Below are 23,701 nucleotides of genomic sequence, written 5' to 3'. Positions count from 1 at the left end.
AGGCCGGTCCCAGTGGCTCATGCCTGTAATCCCAGCACTTTGGGAGGCTGAGGCGGGCAGATCACCTGACATCGGGAATTCAAGACCAGCCTGACCAACATGGAGAAACGCTGTCTCTACTAAAAATACAAAATTAGCTGGCCATGGTGGCGCATGCCTGTAACCCCAGGAGGCGGAGGTTGTGGTGAGCGAAGATCACACCATTGCACTCCAGCTCAGGCAACAAGAGCAAAACTCCATCTCAAAAAAAAAAAAATAAAAGAAGGCACCCTATTATAGTCAGCCCAGGGCCTGACTAGATTCTGTGGGGTTGAGGCAAGGAGTCTTGTGACTGAGGGCTCCCTAAACACACATTTGGTTGTATGGTTCCTAGCCTTAAACCTTTTAGTGATACCTCATTACCATTCACACAAAGGCTGAATAAAGCACTTAACTTGCTGGACAGGGAAGGATCCAAAGGGAAACACCAATTTGGTCTTGAAGAAAAAGTCTGCCCAGTGGACTGAGGGCCCAGTCACAGGGCATGAACAGTTTAGGAACTAGAGAACTCTATATTCCATGTCATGGAGCATGGATTATCAGAATGGTAATGAGGTGCCACTAAAAGGTTTAACCTAGGAACCATACAAGCAAATGAGTGTTTGGGAAGCCCTCAGTCAGAGTCTCCTGGCCTCAAGCAATCCTCCTACCTCAGCCTTCCAAAGTGCTGGGATTACAGGCATGAGCCACTGCACTACGCCAGGAGTTTGCTTTTATTTCTAGTTTGTTGAGTCTTTTAATCGCCAAAGGGTATTGGATTTTGTCAAATGCTTTTTCTGTGTTTTGAAGTGATCATGTGGTTTTGTTTCTTTACTCCATTAATATGGTATATTAAACCTGGGAAAACCAAGTAAATACAATGTGAGTAGAACAATAATTAGATTGAATATTTAAGTGCCATTTAAATATTTATTGAGTGCTGTACTTTGGGAGGCCGAGGCGGGCAGATTGCTTGAGCTCAGGAGTTCAAGACCATCCTGGGCAAGAAAATGAGATCCAGTCTTGGCTGGGTGCTGTGGCTCACGCCTATAATCCCAGCACTCTGGGAGGCCAAGATGGGTAGAAAACGAGGCCAGGAGTTGGAGACCAGCCTGGCCAACCCGGTGAAACCCTGTCTCTACAAAAATGAGCTGGATGTGGTGGCGCACGCTTATAATCCCAGCTACTCAGGAGGCTGAGGCAGAAGAATCGCTTGAACTTGGGAGGCAGAGGCTGCAGTGAGCTGAGGTTGCACCACTGCACTCCTGCCTGGGCAATAAAGCGAGGCTGTCTCAAAAAAAAAAAAAAGAGACCCAATCTCTACAGAAAATACAAAAATGAGCCAGGTGTGGTGGCATGTGCCTGTGGTCCCAACTCATTGGGAGGGTAAGGTGGGAGGATGGCTTATCCCTGGGAGGCAGAGGTTACAATGAGCTGAGATTGCATCATTGCACTCCAGCCTGGGCAACAGAGCCAGTCCCCGTATCAAAAACAAAAAAAGGTGGGAGGCTGAGACGGGCGGATCACGAGGTCAGGAGATCGAGACCATCCTGGCTAACACGGTGAAACCCCGTCTCTACTAAGAAATACAAAAAAAAAACTAGCCGGGTGAGGTAAGGGGCGCCTGTAGTCCCAGCTATTCGGGAGGCTGAGGCAGGAGAATGGCGTAAACCCCGGAGGCGGAGTTTGCAGTGAGCTGAGATCCGGCCACTGCACTCCAGCCCGGGTGACAGAGCGAGACTCCGTCTCAAAAAAAAAAAAAAACAAAAAAAGGCCGGGCGCGGTGGCTCATGCCTGTAATCCCAGCACTTTGGGAGGCCGAGGCGGGCAGATCACAAGGTCAGGAGATCGAGGCCATCCTGGCTAACATGGTGAAACCCCGTCTCTACTAAAAATACACACACACACAAAATTAGCTGGGCGTGGTGGTGGGCACCTTTAGTCCCAGCTACTCGGGAGGCTGAGGCAGAAGAATGGCATGAACCCGGGAGGCGGAGCTTGCAGTGAGCCGAGATCACGCCACTGCACTCCAGATTGGGAGGCAGAGTGAGACTCTGTCTCCAAAAAAAAAAAAAAAGGATTGAGTACTTATTAAATAGCAATCATTATTCTATGTATAGGTGTTAGAAATATGGCAGTGAATAAGAATAAGTTTCGGCCGGGCGCGGTGGCTCAAGCCTGTAATCCCAGCACTTTGGGAGGCCGAGACGGGCGGATCACGAGGTCAGGAGATGGAGACCATCCTGGCTAACTTGGTGAAACCCCGTCTCTATTAAAAAATACAAAAAACTAGCCGGGCGAGGTGGCGGGCGCCTGTAGTCCCAGCTACTCGGGAGGCTGAGGCAGGAGAATGGCGTAAAACCCGGGAGGCGGAGCTTGCAGTGAGCTGAGATCCGGCCACTGCACTCCAGCCTGGGCGACAGAGCGAGATTCCGTCTCAAAAAAAAAAAAAAAAAAAAAATAAGTTTCTACCCTTATGTACATTGTATTTCAGTGGAGAAAACAGATAATGTGCATGTAAACAAATGATAGGTAGTAAGTGGGTAGAGAAAGATGAGAGAGTGTTGCTACTTTAAAGCAGACTCAGAACCCTGGCCTGAGCAGTATAATGAGACCCTGTGTCGAAAATTTAAAAAAAAAAAAAAAAAGGCCAGGCATGGTGGCTCACATCTGTAATTCCAGCACTTTGGGAGGCTGAGGCAGGCAGATCACCTAAGGTCGGGAGTTCAAGACCAGTCTGACCAACATGGAGAAACCCCATCTCTACAAAAAAAAAAAAAAAAAATTAGCCGGCGTGGTGGTACATGCCTGTAATCCCAGCTGCTCGGGAGGCTGAGGCAGGAGAATTGCTTGAATCTGGGAGGCAGAGGTTGTGGTGAGCCGAGATTGCACCATTGCACTCCAGCCTGGGCAACAAGAGCAAAACTCTGTCTCAAAACAAAACAAAACAAAACACAGGCTCAGAAAAGGCCTCCCAGTGTGTGTAGAGGGGTGACATTTTGAGCAGACTTGAATGAATTGAAGGAGGGAGCCATGCTAAGACCTGGGTGAAGAGCATTTCCTGCCAGAGCAAGAAGGCCTGAGGCACAGCCTGAAGGTTTAAGGCAGGAACAGCAATGTCTATGTGGGAGAGATTAAAGAGGTAAGAAATAAGCAGAGATAAGCAGAGGCCTAACACTGGGGTTGTCTAGGCCCAAGTAAGGAATTTAGATTTTATTCTAAATGTGCTGGGAAACCACTGGAAGGTTGAAGATACAAGAAAGAAGGGATAGGCCGGGCACTGTGGCTCGTGCCTGTACTCCTAGCACTTTAGGAGGCTGAGGTGGGTGGATCACTTGAGGTCAGGAGTTCAAGACCAGTCAGGCCAATATGGTGAAACCCTGTCTCTACTAAAAATACAAAAATTATCTGGGCATGGTGGTGTGCACCTATAATCCCAGCTACTCAGGAAGCTGAGACAGGAGAATCACTTGAATCCGGTAGGCGGTGGTTGCAGTGAGCCAACATCACACCATTGCAGTCCAGCCTGGGGGACAAGAGCAAAATTCCATCACACACACACACAAAAAAGAAGGGATAAACAGAATTTCTTCCACAGGATCTGCAGCCAAGTGTAGTAGAAGCTACTCATCAGTTTACTCCCTTAAAAAACTACCCTTCTGCTCTACATTCCTTTCCAGTCAACAACCTAATTCTCTCTTTCCCCTTTAAAGTCATACCTCTCAAAAGAATCGTCTACATACATTGGATTTTTTAACTTCCCAGTCTATTTCAAGATTTTTCCCACTGTACTACACAGAAACTGCTCTCACCAATATCACCAAGGACTTTCAGGTTACAAAATCCAATAATCACCTTTTTTTTTTTTTCCTTTGAGACGGAGTTTTGCTCTTGTCGTCCAGGCTAGAGTGCAGTGAAGTGATCTCGGCTCACTGCAACCTCTGCCCCCCAGGTTCAAGCGATTCTCCTGCCTCAGCCTCCTGAGTAGCTGGGACTATAGGCGTCCGCCACCACACTCGAGTAATTTTTGTATTTTTAGTAGAGATGGGGTTTCACCATGTTAGCCAGGCTGGTCTCGAACTCCTAACCTCAGGTGATCCACCCGCTCGGCATCCCCAAGTGCTGGATTATAGGCGTGAGCCACCGCACCCAGCCAAATAATCACTTTTTAGTCCTCATTTTAACTAGCATCCACAGCAGCATTAAGCTATGGCAGCACCCTGTGCTGGCTTTCCTCTAGCCACTCTTAATTTCTCTTTCTGTGTCCTTTTTTTTGAGACGGAGTCTCGCTCTGCTGCCCAGGCTGGAGTGCAGTGGCCGGATCTCAGCTCACTACAAGCTCCGCCTCCTGGGTTTACGCCATTCTCCTGCCTCAGCCTCCCGAGTAGCTGGGACTACAGGCGCCCGCCACGTCGCCCGGCTAATTTGTTGTTTTTTTTTTTTTTAGTAGAGACGGGGTTTCACCGTGTTAGCCAGGATGGTCTCGATCTCCTGACCTCGTGATCCGCCTGTCTCGGCCTCCCAAAGTGCTGGGATTACAGGCTTGAGCCACCGCGCCCGGCCTTTTTTTTTTTTTTTTTTGAGGCGGAGTCTTGCTCTGTCGCCCAGGCTGGAGTGCAGTGGCTGGCTCTCAGCTCACTGCAAGCTCCGCCTCCCGGGTTCACGCCATTCTCCTGCCTCAGCCTCCCAAGTAGCTGGGACTACAGGCGCCCGCCACCTCGCCGGGCTAGTTTTTTGTATTTTTAGTAGAGACGGGGTTTCACTGTGTTCGCCAGGATGGTCTCGATCTCCTGACCTTGTGATCCGCCCGTCTCGGCCTCCCAAAGTGCTGGGATTACAGGCTTGAGCCACCGCGCCGGCTTTTTTTTTTTTTTTTTTTTTTTTTTGAGATGGAGTTTCGCTGTTGTCGTCCAGGCTGGAGTACAATGGCGCGATCTCAGCTCACTGCAACCTCTGACTCCCAGGTTCAAGCGATTCTCCTGCCTCAGCCTCCTGAGTTGCTGGGATTACAGGCGTGTGCCACCATGCCTGGCTAATTTTGTATTTTCAGTAGAGAGGGGGTTTCGCCATGTTGGTCAGGCAGGTCTCCAACTCCTGACCTCAGGTGATCTGCCCACCTTGGCCTCCCAAAGTGCTGAGATTACAGTCATGAGCCACCGCGCCCGGCTGGAATGTAGACATTCCTAAAGCCTTGGACCTATGCTTTTTTCTTGTATTGCTTTTATTTTTTATTATTTTATTATTACTTTTTTTTTTTTTTTTTTTGAGACGGAGTCTTGCTCTTTCGCCCGGGCTGGAGTGCAGTGGCCGGATCTCAGCTCACTGCAAGCTCCGCCTCCCGGGTTTACGCCATTCTCCTGCCTCAGCCTCCGGTGTAGCTGGGACTACAGGCGCCCGCCACCTCGCCCGGCTAGTTTTTTGTATTTTCAGTAGAGACGGGGTTTCACCGTGTTAGCCAGGATGGTCTCGATCTCCTGACCTCGTGATCCGCCCGTCTCGGCCTCCCAAAGTGCTGGAATTACAGGCTTGAGCCACCGCGCCCGGCTATTATTACTTTTTTTAAAGGCAGCTGGAGAGGCTGCTTAGGTCAATTCTTCTTTTCTTTTCTTTTTTCTTTTTTTTTGAGACAGGATCTTGCTCTGTTGCCTAAGCTGGAGTGCAGTGGCATGATCATAGCTCACTGTAACCTTGAATTGCTGGCTCAAGTAATCCTACAGCCTCAGTCTCCCAAGCAGCTAGGACTACAGGCGCATACCACCATGCCTGGCTGCTACGTTTTTTTATTTTTATTTTTTTTTTGAGACGGAGTCTTGCTCTGTCGCCAGACTGGAGTGCAATCGCGTGATCTTGGCTCACTGCAACCTCTGCCTCACGGGTTCAAGCGATTCTCCTGCCTCAGCCTTCCAAGTAGCTGGGACTACAGATGGATGCCACCACGGCCAGCTAATTTTTGTATTTTTAATAGAGACGGGGTTTCATCATGTTGGCCAGGATTGTCTTGATCTCTTGACCTCATGATCCACCTGCCTCAGCCTCCCGACAGGGTGGCATTACAGGTCTGAGCCACCGCCCCTGGCCTCCTACATATTCTTTTAAAGAAATGTTAAAGACTATACTTTAGGGATCATCTCTATAGTTTGTTGCTAGGAAAGTTTCTCTGAATGTGTACAAAAATCAAATCAAAATGGATTAAAGACTTAAATCTAAGACCTCAAACTATGAAACTACTACAAAAATAACATTGGGGGAAATCTCCAGGATATTGGTCTGGGCAAAAATTCCTTGAGCAATACCCCATAAACACAGGCAACCAAAGCAAACATGGACAAATGGGATCACATCAGTGAAAGTTAAAAAGCTTCTGCACACCAAAGGGTATCATCAACAAAGTAAAGAGACAACCCACAAAATGGGAGAAAACATTTGCAAACTACCCATCTGCAAGGGATTAATAACTAGAATATAGAAGGAGCTCAACTCTACAGGAAAAAACTAATAATCTGATCAAAAATTGGGCAAAAGATTTGAATAGACATTTCTCAAAAGAAGACATACAGATGGCAAACAGGCATATGTAAGATACTTAACATCATTGATCATCAGAGAAATGCAAATCAAAACTACCATGAGATATCATCTCACCCCAGTTCAAATGGCTTATTTCTAAAACACAGACAATCACAAATGCTGGTGAGGATGTGGAGGAAAAGGAACCCTCCTACACTGTTGTTGGGAATGTAAATTAGTACATCCACTATGGAGAACAGTTTGGAGGTTCCTACACTGCTGGGTATATGCTCAAAAGAAAGGAAATCAGGTTGGGCACAGTGACTCATGCCTGTAATCTCAGCACTTTGGGAGGCCTAGGCGGGCAGATCACTTGAGGTCAAGAGTTCAAGACCAGCCTGGCCAACATGGTGAAACCCCATCTCTACTACAAATACAAAAATTTGCCAGGCATGGTGGCCCATACCTGTAACCCCAGCTACTTGGCAAGCTGAGGCAGGAGAATCACTTGAACCCGGGAGATGAAGGTTGCAGCGAGCCAATGTTGCACCACTGCACTCCAGCCTGGGTGACAGAGCAAGACTGTCTCAAAAAAAGTTAAAATTAAAATTAAAGTTAAAAAAGACGAATGGGGCGGGGCGTGGTTGCTCACACCTGTAATCCTAGCACTTTGGGAGGCCAAGCCCGAGTTGGGTAGATCACCTGAGGTCAGGAGTTCGAGACAAGCCTGGCTAACATGGTGAAATCCCGTTTCTACTAAAAATACAAAAATTTAGCCGAGCATGGTGGCGCATGCCTGTAATCCCAACTACTCAGGAGGCAGGAGAATTCCTTGAACCTGGGAGGCAGAGGTTGCAGTGAGCTGAGATCATGCCACTGCACTGCAGCCTGGGTGACAGAGCAAGACTCCATCTCAAAAAGAAGAAAAAAAAAGATGAATGGATAAAATGTGGTACATATACACAATGGATTACTATTCAGCCATAAAAAAGAATGAGATCCCGTCATTTGCAACATCATGGGTTGAACTGGAGGTCATTATGTTAAGTGAAATAAGCCGGGCACAGAAAGACAAATGCATGCAAAGAGAATCGCATGTTCTCACTTATTTGTGGGATCTAAAAATCAAAACAATTGAACTCATGGACCTCTAGAGAGTAGAAGGATGGTTACCAGAGGCTAGAAAAGGTAGTGGGAAGGTGGGGGGGGAGTGGGGATCTCTAATGGATACAAAAATAAAATATCAGAATAAATAAGACCTACTGTTTGATAGCAAAACAGGGTGACTGTAATCAATAATAACTTAATTGTGTATTTTATTTTTTTGAGACAGAGTCTTACTCTATCACCCAGTCTGGAGTGAGTGCACTGGTGCCATCTCAGCTCACTGGAACCTCCACCTCCCGACCGACTTGCTGGGATTACAGGTGCCCACCACCATGCCTGGCTAATTTTTTTTTTGTTTTGTTTGTTTTGTTTTGTTTTGTTTTGTTTGAGACGGAGTTTCACTCTCACCAGGATGGAATGCAGTGGTGCGATCTCAGCTCACTGCAACCTCCGACTCCCTGGTTCAAGCGATTCTCCTGCCTCAGCCTCCATAGTAGCTGGGATTACAGGTACACACCACCATGCCCAGCTAATTTTTGTATTTTTAGTAGAGATGGGACTTCACCATGTTAGCCAGGATGGTCTGGAACTCCTGATCTCAGGTGATCTGCCCACCTCGACCTACCAAAGTGCTGGGATTAAAGGCATGAGCTAGCACGCCCGGCCTGGGTTCAATCAATTCTTACGCCTCAGCCTCCTAAGTAGCTGGAATTATAGGCGCCTGCCACCACGCCCAGCTACCTTTTGTATTTTTAGGAGACGGGATTTAGCCATGTTGGCCAGGCTTGTCTCGAACTGCTGGCCTCGAGTGATCTGCCCGCCTCAGCCTCCCAAAGTGCTAGGATTAATTGGATTGTTTGTAACTCATAGGATAAATGCTTGAGGGGATGGATACCCCATTCTCCATGATGTGCTTACTTCACATTGCATGCTTGAAACAAAATATCTCATGTACCCCATAAATATATATACCTACTATGTACCCACAAAGATAAAAAAAAAATTTTTTTGAGATGGAGTCTCCCTCTGTTGCCCAGGCTGGACTCCGCCTCCCAGGTTCACGCGATTCTCTTGCCTCAGCCTCCCTAAGTAGCTGGGACTACAGGTGCACGCCACCATGCTCAGCTAAATTTTGTATTTTTTTAGTAGAGACGCGGTTTCACCATGTTGGCCAGGCTAGTCTCAAACTCCTGACCTCGTGATCCGCCCGCCTCCGCCTCCCAAAAATGCTGAGATTACAGGCGTGAGCCACCGCGCCAGGCCTAAAAAAAAATTTTTTTTGATTAAAAAATATATATCCGGCTGGGATTAGGCCTGTAATCCCAAACACTTTGGGAGGCCGAGGCGGACGGATCACGAGGTCAGGAGATCGAGACCATCCTGGTGAACACGGTGAAACCCCATCTCTACTAAAAATACTAAAAAAAAAAAAAAAAAAAAAAAAAATTAGCCAGGCGTGGTGGCAGGCGCCTGTAGTTCCAGCTTCTCGGGAGGCTGAGGCAGGAGAATGGCGTGAACCCGGGAGGCGGCGGAGCTTGCAGTGAGCCGAGATAGCGCCATTCACTCCAGCCTGGGCGACAGAGCGAGACTCCGTCTCAAAAAAAAAAAAACATATATACATCCTTCTAGCTCAGAAGTTAGCTGATCCCTTCTTTATACTCCCTAAGTTCCGTTCATTATGGTGGCATTTATAAACCAACGACTCCCAAAACATCTTCAGTGCAGGTCCCTTATAAGGATGACCAGCTTCCTACCTGTCATTCCCACTTACATGACTTAGCAAGATCTCAAAATGAACGTGTCCAAAACAGCTCCTACCTTAGGAGCCTACCCCATCTCAGTAAGTGGCCCCAATATTTATTCGATTGATAAGTGAGAATCTTAGGAATCCTTGACACCACCCTCTCCCTCAATCCCCATGTCCAATCTACCACCAAACCCTTCAAAACAAAACCAAGTCCACATCCGTTTCCAACTCCATTGCCTTCCACCCTTTTTCAACGCAGCCGCACCCACATCTCATCCTAAACGACCGCAGCAGCCTCTGAAACTAGTCTCAACACACCCGGATCTGCCGACGCCGCAGACCCCCTTCCCCCAACCCAAAGTCGGAGGCGGGTCGGCTAGGGTCGGCGGAGGCAGGCAGCCTGCGGGACCGTCCCAGGCTTATGGCCCTAGGCGCGGCAGCAAACACGTAAGTCTAGTCGCCCGACGTTGTTTCGGCGCTCAGAAACAACGTAAAGTAAAAGGGCGGGGCAGCGTTTTACAAACCGTACCGTGAATCTTTGCGATTTCTCTTTCCAGCCAGCGCCGAGCGATGGGTGAGTGTCGCTCTGCGTTTAGGCGCGTGATGGGGGGTTGCGCTCAATCAGGCCCCATCCTGCTTCACAGCCTACTGAGGAGTCCAGGCGCCCCGACCCCCAGCCAGGGACAGCCACAAGGAGTGGTGGCCCTCGGGTTTCGGCCGCCGAGCCCCTCTCTGGAGGCTGCGAAGGCTCTGGACTCCGAGTTCCGGGCCGCGGGCTGCAGGCTCCAAGCGGCGCTAACATGGCTGCCGCGCGGAGGAGGCCCCGGCCGGGCCGCACGTGTATGATGACGACTCGGTAATGCTGCATACTCCCGAGTACGCGGTGGGGAAGCCAACCTTGGAGAGCTGAGCGTGCGGCCTGCCGGCGCGGGGGTCGGGAGCTGGCGAGTCGCTACCACCGAGTCACGGTGGCTCAAGCTTCCTTCCCCGCTTCCACATGCAGGCATTTCTCGGGACAACTGGCACAAGCGCCGCAAAACCGGGGGCAAGAGAAAGCCCTACCACAAGAAGCGGAAGTATGAGTTGGGGCGCCCGGCTGCCAACACCAAGGTGGGTGCGAGCGTGGGCCTGTCGGCCCGGGAGGTCGCCTTCCCCGGCTCTCCAGCGGCCTCGGGTCTCTCCGTGTGACAGTTGTGCGTTCTTTCTTGGGCTCTGATTTCTCTGTAGTAGGGCCTGGGTGTCCTGTCCCCCTTTATCTGTTGGATAAGTACCAAAGAGGGAATGCTCCCTCAGGCCCCCAACCCCGGGGCTTAGGGTCTCAGAAGGATACTGTGTGGAGGACTTGAGCGTCTGGAGAGGGTGGCATCTCAGGTAATAGAATCCTAGTCTTTTGGGGTTTTTTTAACAGAGGCTTAATTTTCAGCATTAAGGGGTCAGGCTTTCCTTTTGGAGGCAAGTAAGGTGATGAAAAAGAATCCTTAGGCGTGGTTGTGGCTGTCTTGGTCACCTGTGTGCCACTTGCCAATGCAAGGACTTGTCATAGTTACACTGACTGTTGCCTCCTCCCTGCCCCGGTTCCTCTCCCTTCATTGCCTTGCTCTCCTTGGTAACCTAGTTCCTGTAACCTTGTGTTTTCCAGATTGGCCCCCGCCGCATCCACACAGTCCGTGTGCGGGGAGGTAACAAGAAATACCGTGCCCTGAGGCTGGACGTAGGGAATTTCTCCTGGGGCTCAGAGTGTGAGTGAGGCCCTTTGGGAGTAGGTGGGAAAATGCACCTAAACTTTCTTAAGATTTACCAAGTGGGCCTGGCGCGGTGGCTCGTGCCTGTAAGCCCAGCACTTTGGAAGGCCAAGGCGGGCGGATCACCTGAGGTCAGGAGTTCAAGTCCAGCCTGGGCAACAGAGCAAGACTCTCGGGGAAAAAAAAAAAAATCAAGTGCTTTTAGCAGGTAGTCTGTGGCTTAGACCAAAGCATTTGAGGTTTCTTCTTGCTGAGAGATCTTAAGGTAGCTGGAGAGGTTCTCTCCACCCAGGCTGTCCTGCTCCAATCTCTTTTTTTGGAACTGAGTCTCTTGCCCAGTTTGGAGTGCCAGTGGTGTGATCTTGCCTCACTGCAACCTCCACCTCCTGGGTTCAAGTGATTCTCCTGCCTCAACCTCCCAAATAACTGGGATTACAGGCATGCGCTATCACACCTGGCTACTTCTGTATTTTTAGTAGAGAAGGAGTTTCACCATGTTGGCCAGGCTGGTCTCAAATTCTTGGCCTCGCGTGAGCCACTGTGCCCGACCTGCTCTGATCTCTCTCAACTCTGCAGCCTGAGAGATTGGGGCTGATAAAGACTGTGGTTGCCAAACATCACTAGAAACGTGGGTTAGGGGTTTATGGAAGACAAATTGATGCCCCATGGCTTGTAAAGGCTGGGTGTTCCCTTATTTCTCCTTAAGGCCTCATGGGGCTGAAGAACCTGGAGGAGTGTGCCAGAGCCATTTGTCCTCCAGTTTACTTGATGCCAAATTTCTCCTGTGAGCAGGTTGTACTCGTAAAACAAGGATCATCGATGTTGTCTACAACGCATCTAATAATGAGCTGGTCCGTACCAAGACTCTGGTGAAGAATTGCATCGTGCTCATCGACAGCACACCGTACCGACAGTGGTACGAGTCCCACTACGCGCTGCCCCTGGGCCGCAAGAAGGGAGCCAAGCTGGTGCGTGTTACTTCTTTGTAGGGGTTGTGGGAAGGGCAGCCTGACTCCAGCCTTCTCATGATGAAAACTCTGTCCAGTTCTGCTACTGAAAGGAGAGAGATGAGAGCCTTTAGGCTGAGGAAGGCCAGCACTGGGGTGTGCAGGGTTCGAAAAGGCTCCCAAGGCCTGCCTGCCTTCCCTGAGCTCATAAATTTGTATCCCCTTTTCAGACTCCTGAGGAAGAAGAGATTTTAAACAAAAAACGATCTAAAAAAATTCAGAAGAAATATGATGAAAGGAAAAAGAATGCCAAAATCAGCAGTCTCCTGGAGGAGCAGTTCCAGCAGGGCAAGCTTCTTGGTGAGAAGGCTGTTGTGTTGGAGGTGGGGAGTCGCAGAGATCGAGTATGTTGAGTCACTTTTCCCTTGTCTAAGTCCTTTGCCAGCCATGCGGTCTAAAGGGTTCACCGATAACAGGCTGTGAGCAAAAAGGGGAATGTTTCACCGTCCTATTCATGTGAGGCTGAAATGGAAAGCATTGGGTAGAAGAGTCTGCATAGGCCCGTGCTTGGAGTTTTAGTATTTGGGGAAGTCACTTCCCAGCCAGGCTGAGGGGGCTGTCTCAGTGATGAAAACTTTGTCCAGTTCTGCTACTGACAGTAAGTGACGATAAAGTGTGTCTGAGGAGACAGCTGGCTTCATGCTTGCCCCCAGGATACCTGAACCCACAGAGATTCTTAAGGGGGTGGAGAGGTTTGGGTGGGGCCACTTTGTCATGGTGCTAAGGATCACCTACTCTCTTCCAGCATGCATTGCTTCCAGGCCGGGACAGTGTGGCCGAGCAGATGGCTATGTACTAGAGGGCAAAGAGTTGGAGTTCTATCTTAGGAAAATCAAGGCCCGGAAAGGCAAATAAATCCTTGTTTTGTCTTCACCCGTGTAATAAAGGTGTTTATTGTTCTGTTCCCCCATTTGTGTTGCCTGAATATTTGACTGTCTGCTTTATTTCCTTGCCCTGCAAAACTGATCTGGGTGGGTGGCTGCAACCCATTGCTTTACCTCTACCTCCTACTGTCCTGATCCAGACTCACCACACTGTAAAGTCCCTGTTCTCAACTCCATGTCCCTGAAGGCTAGATTTATTATGTGGGTTGTGTCTATAGTGGGAACATTTCTCCACGTTTTGGTGGGGATAGGGATGTGGCAGAGGCTATGAGAAGGGGTATCCTAACCTTGGGGTTCAACAATATTGTTGTGCTGACTGAGTCATGATTAGAATCTCAGGCTATATGGCTTCTAAAAAGTTGTAAGGATCCTGCACCCACTGTAAGATTAACAGTGATTTCTGCCTTGTTTGGTCTCCAAGGGTCACTTTGACTTAAAGTTGCCCTGTCAGATGCTTACCTTTAGTCTTGACCTGCTTGATATCTGCACTTTTGGATTTTTTTTTGAGATCTCCATCACCCAAGCTGGAGTGCAGTGGCATGATCATGGTTCACTGCAGCCTTGACACTGGGGCTCAGGTAATACTGCCTCAGCCTCCTAAGTAGCTGAGATGATAGGCACTACACCCTTTTTTTTTTTTTGAGACGGAGTTTGACTCTTGTTGCCCAGGCTGGAGTGCAATGGCACAATCTTAGCTCACCACAACCTCCGCCTCCTGGGTTCAAGCGATTCTTTTGCTGCAGCCTCCCAAGCAGCTGGGGTTACAGGCATGCGCCACCATGCCCAGCTAATTTTGTATTTTTAGTAGAGACGTGTTTCTCCATGTTGTTAGGCTGGTGCTGAACTCCTTACCTCAGATGATCTACCTGCCTTGGACTCCCAAAGTGCTGGGATTGCAGGCATGAGCCACCACACCTGGCCTATACCCATTTTTTTGAAAAATTTTTTTTTTTTTTTGGTAGAGACAGGGTCTCACTTAATTGCCCAGGTCTTGAAATCTTGGGCTCAAGCAGTCTTCCTACCTTTGTCTCCCAAAGTGCTAGGTTTCAGGCATAACCCATCACACCCAGCTTTGCACTTGGGTTTTTTGTTTTTTGAGACAGGAGTCTTGCTCTATCGCCCAGGCTGTAGTGCAGTGGCACGATCTTGGCTCACTGCAAGCTCCACGTCCTGGGTTCATGCCATTTCTCCTGCCTCAGCCTCCTGTAGCTGAGACTACAGGCACCTGCCACCATGCCTGGCTAACTTTTTGTATGTTTTTAGTAGAGATGGGTTTCACCTTGTTAGCCAGGATGGTCTGGGTCTCCTGACCTCGTGATGCGCCCGCCTTGACCTCCCAAAGTGCTGGGATTACAAGCATGAGCCACCACACCCAGCCTGTACTTGGGTTTTTTGTTAGTTTGCTTTTTGGATGTTTTTAGACAGTCACTCCGTTCCCCAGGCTGGATTGCAGTGGTGTGTAATCTCGGCTCACTGGAACCTCCGCCTCCTGGGTTCAAGCAATTCTCGTGCCTCAGCCTCCTGAGTAGCTGGAATTATAGGTGTGTACTGCCACGCCCAGCTAACTTCTTGTATTTTTAGTAGAGACGGTTTCACTGTTGGGTAGGGTGGTCTCCAACTCCTGTCCTCAAGTGATCCACCCGCCTTCGCCTCCCAAAGTGCTAGGATTATAGGCATGAGCCATTGCGCCCAGCTTTTGTAATAATAGGATATTACAATATCCTATTACAGGATATTGTAATAGGGCTCTCGAAGGCCAACATTTTCAAAACTGAACTCTTGTCTGCCCGCATCTGCTATGTTCCTCAGTTTCAAGAGTCAGGATCTCACTAGGCTGGAGTGCAGTGGAGCGATCATTGCTCACTGCAGTCTCAACCTACTGAGTAGCTGGGACTACAGCTATGGTGCAGGGCCCAGAATAATCTTTTTTTTTTTTTTGTAGAGATGGGGTTTCATGTTGCCCAGGCTAATCCTGAGCTCCTGGCCTCAAGCAATGCTCCTGCCTTGGCCTTCCAAAGTGCTGGGATTACACATGTGAGGTACTGTACCTCACCAAGATTATATTTTAAATGCAACAACTTCCTGTCTCATCAATGAAAATCGTTACCAAGTATTATGACTTGATGTGACCTAGCTCCTATAGTGACTCCCTCCATCAACCACACAGCCACCCTAGCTTACTGAACATACATGTACACATGCTATTCCCTTTGTTAGGCACACTCCTTCATATATCCACTTGGGGCTGGACACTGGGCCTGGTGGCTCATGTCTGTAATCCCAGCACTTTGGGAGGCAGAGGCCAAGGCAGGAGGATTGCTTGAGGCCAGGAGATTGAGACCAACCTGGGCAACAAAGTGAGACCCTGTTTCTACAAAAAAACCCCACATGGTTCATTTCCTCCAGGTCTTTGCTATGTCACCCTAGTGAGTTATTGCCGAATCACAATATTCTAAGTTGCAGTTGCCCCTCTGAACTCTTATACTTTGCCCATTTTTTTCTCTTTATTCCTTAATCTGACAAAGTTTGCTCTTTTCCCTTTGGAATGGTACTCCAGGGAAACGAGGATATTTGTTTCCTGCTGTGCCTCTGGCACCTGGAAAAGTGTATGGACGTATACTAGATACTCAGATATATGCAAGATTAATTGGGAAAAAAATCTTGAGATTTTATTAAATTTGAAGTTTGTCCAGGCATTGTGGCTCATGCCTGTAATCCCAGCACTTTGGAAGTCTGAGGCAGGTGGATCACTTGAGGTCAGGAGTTCAAAAACCAGCCTGGCCAACATGGCGAAACCCCATCTCTACTAAACATACAAAAAATTAGCAGGGCATGGTGGCACGTGCCTGTAATCCCAGCTACTTGAGAGGCTGATGCACGAGAATCTCTTGAACCCGGGGAGGCGGAGGTTGCAGTGAGCCAAGATCTGTCCATAAAACCAGTGGGTTCTTTTCTCTGAAGTCTTGAAATCCATCCACTCTCCATTTCTACCACCTTCACAGATGACCGTTCTCACCATGGAACAAGGCTTGTAAAAGCTGCAACAACAACAAAAATAAAACAACCCTCAAATACCTTGTGAATGAATGGCTATCATTGTGAGGTGCTACTGTCTCCACATTATAGATTTGGAAACTGAGGCTTAGAAATATTCACTATTGGCTGGGTGCAGTGGCTCACACCTGTAATTCCAGCACTTTGGGAGGCCTAGCAGGCAGATCACCTGAGGTCAGGAGTTAGAGACAAGCCTGGCCAACATGGTGAAACCCTGTCTCTACTAAAAATACAAAAAATTAGCCAGGCGTGGTGGTGGACACCTGTAATCCCAGCTACTCAGGAGGCTGAGGCAGGAGAATTGCTTGAACCCAGGAGACGGAGGTTGCAGTGAGCCGAGATCACGCCACTGTACTCCAGACTGGGTGACAGTGCAAGATTCCATCTCAAATAAATAGGCCGGGCGCGGTGGCTCAAGCCTGTAATCCCAGCACTTTGGGAGGCCGAGACGGGCGGATCACGAGGTCAGGAGATCGAGACCATCCTGGCTAACACGGTGAAACCCCGTCTCTACTAAAAAATAGAAAAAACTAGCCGGGCGAGGTGGCAGGCGCCTGTAGTCCCAGCTACTCGGAGGCTGAGGCAGGAGAATGGCGTAAACCCGGGAGGCGGAGCTTGCAGTGAGCTGAGATCCGGCCACTGCACTCCAGCCCGGGAGACAGAGTGAGACTCCGTCTCAAAAAAATAAATAAATAAATAAATAAGAAATATTCACTATCCCATGGACATACAGATAGAAAGAAGCAAAGCCAGCATTAGAATCCAGTCAGCTGACCCTGCCAGAGGCTGGAGTCTACTCAACTGCACTCTAGTGTCCCCCCTGTCTTCCTCCTCTCTTCTGGCATTTATCCTGTGGCTTTAATATTCAGTTTTGGCCTTCACTGATTTCTTTAGGTGGAGACTGGGATTTAGAAGGCAAGAATCTTAGAGGAGCATAGTTTTACCACAATTCCAATGTAGTGGTCTGTGGCAGACTGTTTCCAGAAGACTTTTTTTTTTGGAGACAGAGCCTGGCTCTGTAACCGAGAGCTAGAGTGCAGTGGAGTGATCTCAGCTCACTGCAACCTCTGCTTCCCAGGTTCAAGCAATTCTCATGCCTCAGCCTCCCAAGCAACTGGGATTACAGGCATCCACCACCACACCCAGCTAATTTTTGTATTTTTAGTAGAGACAGGGTTTCACCGTGTTGGCCAGGCTGGTATCTAACTCCTGGCCTCTGGGGATCTGTCCACCTCAGCCTCCCAAAGTGCTGGGATTACAGGCGTGAGGCGCTGTGCCCGGCCACAAAAGGCTTTTTCTGACATCAGCCAAGTGCCCCCAGCGCTGCAGGCCCACCATCGAGATGGGCCTAGGCTTCCACCCGTAAACTGTACTTTTTCCCCCTGTGTGGTTGGTGGGAGTGGAGAAGAGTTTGGCACACTGAAGTCCAAATGCTAGGTCTAGGGTGGGTGGTGAATAGCTGCCTTCACATCTGACTTTAATCAGCCTCCAAGACAGATTCCCAAACCCTTCCTTCCTTCATCTTCATCCTACTGCATGCATGCCAATTCAATTTTAAACAATCATAACTGCACAAGTAATAAATATATTCTCGATATAAACAAAAACAAAACTTAAAAACTTGAATATATTCTTAATGTAAACAAAAACTTGAACATTACAGACAAGGCAAAACTCCCCCAACACACACTGACCCCTCTTCTGAGTAAGGTTACCAGAGTAAGGTACACCCCTTCAAGCAGTTTTCACTTGACTCTCAAATTGTGCTTCCTGGACCAGCAGCACAGCATCACCTGGGAACTTGTTAGAAATGCAAGTTACTGGGCGCCGTCCCAAATCTAATGTGCCAGAAATGCTGGGAGTGGTGCTCGGCACTCTTTTGACAAGATCTTCCGTGATGCTGATCCTTCCTGAAGTTTGAGAACCACTGGCCTAGCTCCCTGTTGCTGTGAAGCTAACCGTGCACCTGGGCTCTAGTCCTCTGTGCCTGGGCTCATTTATTTGTCTAGCTTCACCTCCCCCAAGCAGCCCATCCGACCTTCTCTCCCACCAAAGTGGACACATTCCTAGCCCTGGCTCAGGCCCTTCTCGCCATCTTCTCTTTCAAGTTCTGTCCCTAAATGCTCTGGCCTTCCAGGCACACAGGAAAAGCTGCTCTAATAGAGCTGGCTGGCAGGACCAGGCAGGGAAGGGACGGGGGGCAGTGGGTGGGAGGAACCGGGCGGGGGCAGGCAAGACCTCAGGGCTCCAGGGCCTCGTCCCCGGACTCCGCCGTCTCCTCCTCGATGCGGGCTGCGGCCTCGGGGTCGCCGCCCTCTTCGGCCCGGAAGCGGAGCAGATGCGGGGGGCGCGGGGTCCCTCGCGCGCGGCCGAAGTTCCGAAGGCTAATGGCCGGGGAGGGCGCCCCTACGCCCAGGAAGCGGCCGAGCAACGGGGTCTGCGCAGCGGGCGCGGGCCGACCCGATCCGGGGGACGCCTCCACCTGCAGGCTCTGCTCAGGGTCGTCGCTCATGCTGCGGGCGGGAGGGTGGGCTGAACCCGGGCACAGGGCGGGAGCAGGGACGCGGGGTCGGCTCTCGGGGAGGGACGGAGGCATCGGTGCCCCAGAGGCTGAGCGAGGACCCGCGTGCCGTGTCAGGTCCGGTTTCCGCCGGCGCAGGCCACTCACCGCAGGTTGAAGGTGGAGCCCAGGAATGAGGGCCGCAGAGACTCGGCCGCCGTGGCCACAGTGTAGGGTGGCTGCGGCTGGTCCTCATCCCAGTACTGGTCCTTCTCAGCGGGGGGAAGGTTCTGGTACATTTCGTCCACAGATAGCAGGGACACCTGGGCCACCAGCAAGTTACAAGGATCCTCCTCTCCTCTCCTTCCCACGGCCGGGCTGAGAGCTGACCGGGAGAGGGGGCCCAGGAGCTGCCCTGGACTCCTGATCCTTCCTGATGCTTGCTCACCTGCAAGTTGCGGTCTATGAGCTGGTTTGTCTCAAAGTCGTCATCATCCTCACCAAATGGGTTGATGATCTGTTCAGCCACCTATAGGTGGCAGAGATAGTGTTTTCTGAGCTCAGAGCCCCACTCTTTGCCCCCAAAGTTGGGGCAGCCCCTGTGCCCGCATCTCCACAGAGCAGGCTGGCATGCCCATCTGCAGTGCCCACCTTGAGCCAGCCAGCATAGAAGAAGAACTGCAGCAGAGTAGTGAGAGGCACATACATGTCCGGATCTCCCAAGGCTGGGGCTGGCTCCTGGCCTGGCTTCAGAAGCTTCTGAGATTTGGCAGCCCCTGCCTCTGGCTCCACAAACTGGCGGCCAACCAGGGAGAGGGCAAAGAAGGAGTAGACGGCTATGGTCACCACCTGGAGAAGGAAGAGCCAGGCTCAGTGCAGGATGCAGTGGGACAGGGAGAAACGCCGCCCCTGCCTCTTAGGATCTATGGGAAGTCTGACAAGCAATCAAACATATATCCTGGTGTGGCAGTACCAGTGGGGACAGGGTCACCTTGGTGGGGGTGGTGGAAGGCTTTGAGGATGAACCCAGTGCCTCAGGGAACTGAAATGGCCAGGCGAGTACCATCTCTAATTCTTCTTATCTCACACACAGCACAGGACATACAGTAGGCACTGGGACTGGGGAGGGGAGAGGCAGTTACTTGGGTGTAGACGAGGGGGATGCTGATCCAGTCATAGTGGAATAGCATGCTGCACTTGGCTCGGTACTTGTTCAGCTCCTGGAGGAACAGCAGGAACAGGAAGTCAGCAGAAGCGAGGAAGGAACAGGGGTGCCCAGCACAAACCAGACCTGGGCCCGGCCAGGAGGCTTTTTCTCATTCTGCTCTCAGAGGAGTATTAGGCTGGGGTGCTTGAATCTCAGCTCTGCTAACTAGCAGTGTAACTTAGGCAAATTTATTTTCCACTCTGTGCCTCAGTTTCCACAACTGTGCAAGGAGGATGATAGTACCTATCTCAGGAGTTGCTGTAAGGGATGAATGAGTTAACATTGGTACAGGGCTTCCAAAAGGCCGGGGTACACAGTTGGTGCCATACAAGTGTTAGGTACTAAAATTATTATTCCTCTTCAAAATTAGAGGGAGGAGGGCAGATGGGTCTGGTCCGGGGCCCACTCACTTCCAAAAGTAGACAGAGAGCGATATCATCACGGATTCGCCCGTCCCTCCGGGCCTGGGCCGCCAGGTTGGTGAACCAGACGCAGGGGACCCAGTACTTGTTGAAGTCGGATTTCAGGCTCTCAAACTTTTTCCTCTCTTCCTGGGACATGAAACCTGAGGGGGTAAAGCGGCAGGGGTGCAGTTGCAACCTCTGCCGCCATGGGGGCCTGCTGTTCCGCCGTCTGGCTCCCCTCCCTCGCGTCTATCGGCGGTCCCAGGACTCGCGGTTCCGCATTCCTGCCGCAGTCCAGACCCTTCCCTGGAGGCCCCTGCTCCCAGGACTTTCCCAGGCGGCACCTGCATCCAGCCGTGCGCCTGGCCCCCAGAGGCTCCCGGCGGGCGGCGCACCTGCGTCCACCACGTGCTCCATGGTGGGGAAGCGCTTGAGTACGCGGGTGCTGACCGAGCGCAGGACCAGCACGGACGCCAGGTTCGCGTAGCGGATGAGGGTGCGGCGCAGCAGGCGGCCCCGCTGGTCCACGCCGTGCACGCTAGCCGAGATGACGCACATCAGCTGGTCTGGCAGCGGGATGCTTGTGTACTGGGACCACCAGCGGTTCACCACGAGAGTCACATAGAAACCTGCTTGGCCACCGTGGTAGAGGGAGTAGGAAGGGAGGGTGGAGAGCCTGGGGGTCAGAGCGCCTCGCCTCCCCCAGCAAAGGGCCTCGTCCAAGCCAGTTGAATCGTGGCAGGGGGAAGGAAACATTCAGCTCCAGTGCCCTGCTGTGCGAGGCCAGGAGGAGGGAGGAGGGCAAACTTCCTTCAGCAAAGGGAAAATGGGGATTCAAAGCCGGGAGACTGCTTCCCAGGAGGGTAGTAAGGGGCTGTCACCTCTGTCCAGCTCCCCTCCAGTGCCCAGGGTGGGCTTGTGAGGCCAGCAGATGTCTTGTGCATTGCTGGAAGTGAGGGTCCGGCAAGTGATAGGGCCCTGCCCTATGGAAGTCCTGGACCCAGCACCCAGCTCCTGTGCCTGCTGGGCCTGCTCTGGCTGACCAGGCAGGCTCTGCCACTCTGTTGAGTAATTCTTTTTTTTTTTTTTTTTTTTTAAGCAGAGTCTCGCTACATTGCCCAGGCTGGACTGGAACTCCTGGGCTCAAGCGATCCTCTCACCTCAGCCTCTCAAGTAGCTGAGACTGCAGGTGCGTCACCACACCATCTGTTGGGTAATTCTGACCCTCAGAGCTGTCAACCCAACCCAGAGGTCAGGGAACACAGTAAGGAGGACACAGGGAAAACTAGAAGGGGGCCTTACCCAATACAAAGGACAAGGGGATGAGGTCCGCTGAGCGGTTGCAGTACCGGGCCACCTGAGCATACACGTGCTTCTGTTCCTGGGTCAGCAGCAGACTGGGGAAGGCAGGTGTAGGCTTGGGTTAGAGGGAGGTGCGTGGCCCAGTCACCCCACTTCCGCCAGCTCTAAGACCCTGCCCTTACCGGTAGGTGATGCTAAGCACAGCGTACAAGGCCCCGAAGAGGAGGAACTCCTTGTAGAGGAGCTTGTAGATGCTTCCCCTCCAACGGAGAAGCAGGCCAGAGAAACCGCCGAAGCGGGCCTCCGCCACTTTGAGAGTATATGAAACCGTCATGGTGCTGGGAGCCTGGGGCAGAAGGTCACAAGAGTTGTCCCCAGGGCTGTCCTTTAGTTCCCCAGACAACGTCCCTTCCACTCTGATCTCACACACTCCAACCTTCACCCTGCATCAGTGGAAAAGGGGTAGGAGCCTGCAGAGCAGAAAAGCACACCCCACTGCCTGCAGAACTCAGCAGTACATAGGCAAAGCCAGGCTAGAGCTGGACAAAGTAGAACTGAGATCTGTGTCCCTTCATGCATGAGGCTTCCTCAAGCTCCTCTTCAGCCTGCAGGGCTAGGGATAACCAGATCCTGAACTGCTGTGGGCAAGAGACGCAGCTCCAGCCCAAACCCACTGCTATTCCTTGGGGCCTTGCTCTGGAAGCTGATTAACTAGACTACCAGGGCCCAGAGCACTCTCACCCCCATCCCATACCTGCCTACCTGGTCTGGGCAGCAGCCCGTGTGGAAGAACTGGGCTAGACTTCACCCCCCACAGACTTAAGTACCTCTACAGTTCATAAAGTTAGGCTGGACCAAGGCCTATCATTGATGGATTGAAGCTGTCATCCAGCTTCCCCTGGTGCTGGGAACTGGGTGTGTCTCTCTACGCCTGTAGGGCTGGGCTGGCCTTTGAGTGACAGAATTGCCACCTATACTGACCCCACAGCTCACACAGATGACACCATGTCCTTCAAGCCAGTGTGACAGGGGTTATTGTCCCACGTTTCAGGTGGGAAGACAGATGCATGATAAACTGTTATAATAATACCAGCTGCTGATCACAGAGCACTGACTAAGTGACAGGCACCATGCCAAGGGCACTACTAGGTCATCCTCTCATGAAATCCTCATCACAGCCCCATAAGGCAGGGAATCAATCATCCACATTTCACAGATGAGGCTCCAAGAGGTAAATGACTTGCTCGCAGTCGGCCATACAGCTAGAACGTGTTGGAGGCAGAATTCAAAGCTAGGGCTGATGGACTTCCAAGGCTGGAAGTGGCCTTGCAAGGGCATGAGCTCCAGGACCCATCCTGTGTACTGGCCACACTCCCAGACTTCTTGTACAGGGTCTGGAGGTCTTGGTCAGGCTCTTCCCCGTCCATGCCGTGGGGCTGACAGCCACAGATCTGGAAGCTCAGGCCTAGGAGTGCAGGCCCCGTTAAGCCCTATGTCCAACATCCTGACTCCTAGGGGTGCCCAGGATTTCAGTGACCACTTTCACCTCTGGGCCTCAATTTCTTCATCTAACAAACAGAGGAAGTAATACCTAAGGCACGGATAGAAATAGAACCGCCAGGCAAGGTGGCTCACGCCTGTAATCCTAGCACTTTGGGCAGCCTTAAGGCAGTCAGATCACTTGAGGTCAGGAGTTCGAGACTAGCCTGGCCCAACATGGTGAAACCCTGTCTCTACTAAAAACAGAAAAATTAGCTGGGCGTTGTGGCACGAACCTGTAGTTCCAGGTACGTGGGAGGCTGACACAGGAGAATTGCTTGAACCTGGGGAGGCACAGGTTGCAATGAGTCGAGCTCGTGCCACTGCACTGTGGCCTGGGGAGAAAAAAAAAGAGAAAAGAAAGAGAGAGAGAAAAAGAGAAAGAAAGAGAATCTCAATGGGAGAATCCCTTGAACCCGGGAGGGAGAGGTTGCAGTGAGCTGAGATTGTGAGATTGTGCCACTGCACTCCAGCTTGGGTGACAGAGCGAGACTCTGTCTCCAAAAAAAAAAAAAAAAAAAAAAAGGCTGGGCACTGTGGCTCATGCCTGTAATCCCAGCACTCCGGGAGGCGGAGGCAGGCAGATCACCTGAGGTCGGGAGTTCAAGATCAGCCTGACCAACATGGAGAAACCCCATCTCTACGAAAAATACAAAATTAGCTAAGCATGGTGGCACAAGCCT

At 51.0% G+C, this 23,701-nt stretch overlaps 2 protein-coding genes, 4 non-coding genes and 1 pseudogene across 8 annotated transcripts; 6 read left to right on the top strand and 1 right to left on the bottom strand.

The window, feature by feature from the left end:
- Positions 1–6,124: 6,124 nt before the first annotated feature.
- Positions 6,125–6,207, top strand: LOC117094124 (annotated as a pseudogene).
- Positions 6,208–9,795: 3,588 nt separating this feature from the next.
- Positions 9,796–13,038, top strand: RPS8 (ribosomal protein S8). Its single transcript, XM_033226679.1, has 6 exons — positions 9,796–9,953; positions 10,383–10,489; positions 11,019–11,118; positions 11,914–12,089; positions 12,299–12,428; positions 12,874–13,038. Exons 1-6 carry the CDS (start codon positions 9,950–9,952, stop codon positions 12,981–12,983), a joined length of 627 nt encoding a protein of 208 aa, XP_033082570.1. The 5' UTR covers positions 9,796–9,949; the 3' UTR covers positions 12,984–13,038.
- Positions 10,217–10,296, top strand: LOC117094047. The gene has a single exon (XR_004441374.1). It is a non-coding gene; the product is annotated as a small nucleolar RNA SNORD55/SNORD39 (small nucleolar RNA).
- LOC117094057 lies at positions 10,834–10,937 on the top strand. Its single transcript, XR_004441384.1, has one exon. It is a non-coding gene; the product is annotated as a small nucleolar RNA SNORD46 (small nucleolar RNA).
- Positions 12,143–12,211, top strand: LOC117094056. The gene has a single exon (XR_004441383.1). It is a non-coding gene; the product is annotated as a small nucleolar RNA SNORD38 (small nucleolar RNA).
- On the top strand, positions 12,688–12,756 carry LOC117094055. The gene has a single exon (XR_004441382.1). It is a non-coding gene; the product is annotated as a small nucleolar RNA SNORD38 (small nucleolar RNA).
- Positions 13,039–15,920: 2,882 nt separating the features above from the next.
- On the bottom strand, positions 15,921–22,292 carry BEST4 (bestrophin 4). Of its 3 annotated transcripts, none has more exons than XM_033226669.1 (11): positions 22,242–22,292; positions 21,662–21,922; positions 21,480–21,574; positions 20,573–20,806; positions 20,184–20,338; positions 19,709–19,786; positions 19,218–19,415; positions 19,015–19,095; positions 18,735–18,889; positions 18,305–18,579; positions 15,921–16,050 (listed from the first exon to the last, which is right to left on the bottom strand). In XM_033226669.1, exons 2-10 carry the CDS (start codon positions 21,811–21,813, stop codon positions 18,306–18,308), a joined length of 1,422 nt encoding a protein of 473 aa, XP_033082560.1. In that variant the 5' UTR covers positions 21,814–21,922; positions 22,242–22,292; the 3' UTR covers positions 15,921–16,050; position 18,305. The 3 variants fall into 3 exon arrangements, with proteins under 3 accessions (XP_033082560.1, XP_033082561.1, XP_033082562.1); XM_033226670.1 differs by having other exon boundaries at positions 21,662–21,825; positions 22,242–22,291; XM_033226671.1 differs by lacking the exon at positions 15,921–16,050 and having other exon boundaries at positions 17,675–18,579.
- Positions 22,293–23,701: the final 1,409 nt, after the last annotated feature.

This window comes from Trachypithecus francoisi, unplaced genomic scaffold (assembly GCF_009764315.1).
Source record: "Trachypithecus francoisi isolate TF-2019V2 unplaced genomic scaffold, Tfra_2.0 Lachesis_group12, whole genome shotgun sequence".
Taxonomy (NCBI): domain Eukaryota; kingdom Metazoa; phylum Chordata; class Mammalia; order Primates; family Cercopithecidae; genus Trachypithecus; species Trachypithecus francoisi.
Note: the sequence above shows the minus strand (reverse complement) of the source record. Positions and strands in the feature narration are given on the sequence as shown.

Coding starts and splice junctions, on each gene's coding strand:
- RPS8 (XM_033226679.1), top strand. Junction 10,490..11,018: donor GCCCGGCTGCCAACACCAAG/GTGGGTGCGAGC, acceptor TGTGTTTTCCAG/ATTGGCCCCCGCCGCATCCA. Junction 11,119..11,913: donor TTTCTCCTGGGGCTCAGAGT/GTGAGTGAGGCC, acceptor TCCTGTGAGCAG/GTTGTACTCGTAAAACAAGG.
- BEST4 (XM_033226669.1), bottom strand. CDS start 21,813: ATGACGGTTTCATATACTCTCAAAGTGGCGGAGGCCCGCTTCGGCGGT. Junction 20,807..21,479: donor CCCCTTGTCCTTTGTATTGG/GTAAGGCCCCCT, acceptor GTGGCCAAGCAG/GTTTCTATGTGACTCTCGTG. Junction 19,096..19,217: donor TCTATGCTGGCTGGCTCAAG/GTGGGCACTGCA, acceptor TGCCACCTATAG/GTGGCTGAACAGATCATCAA.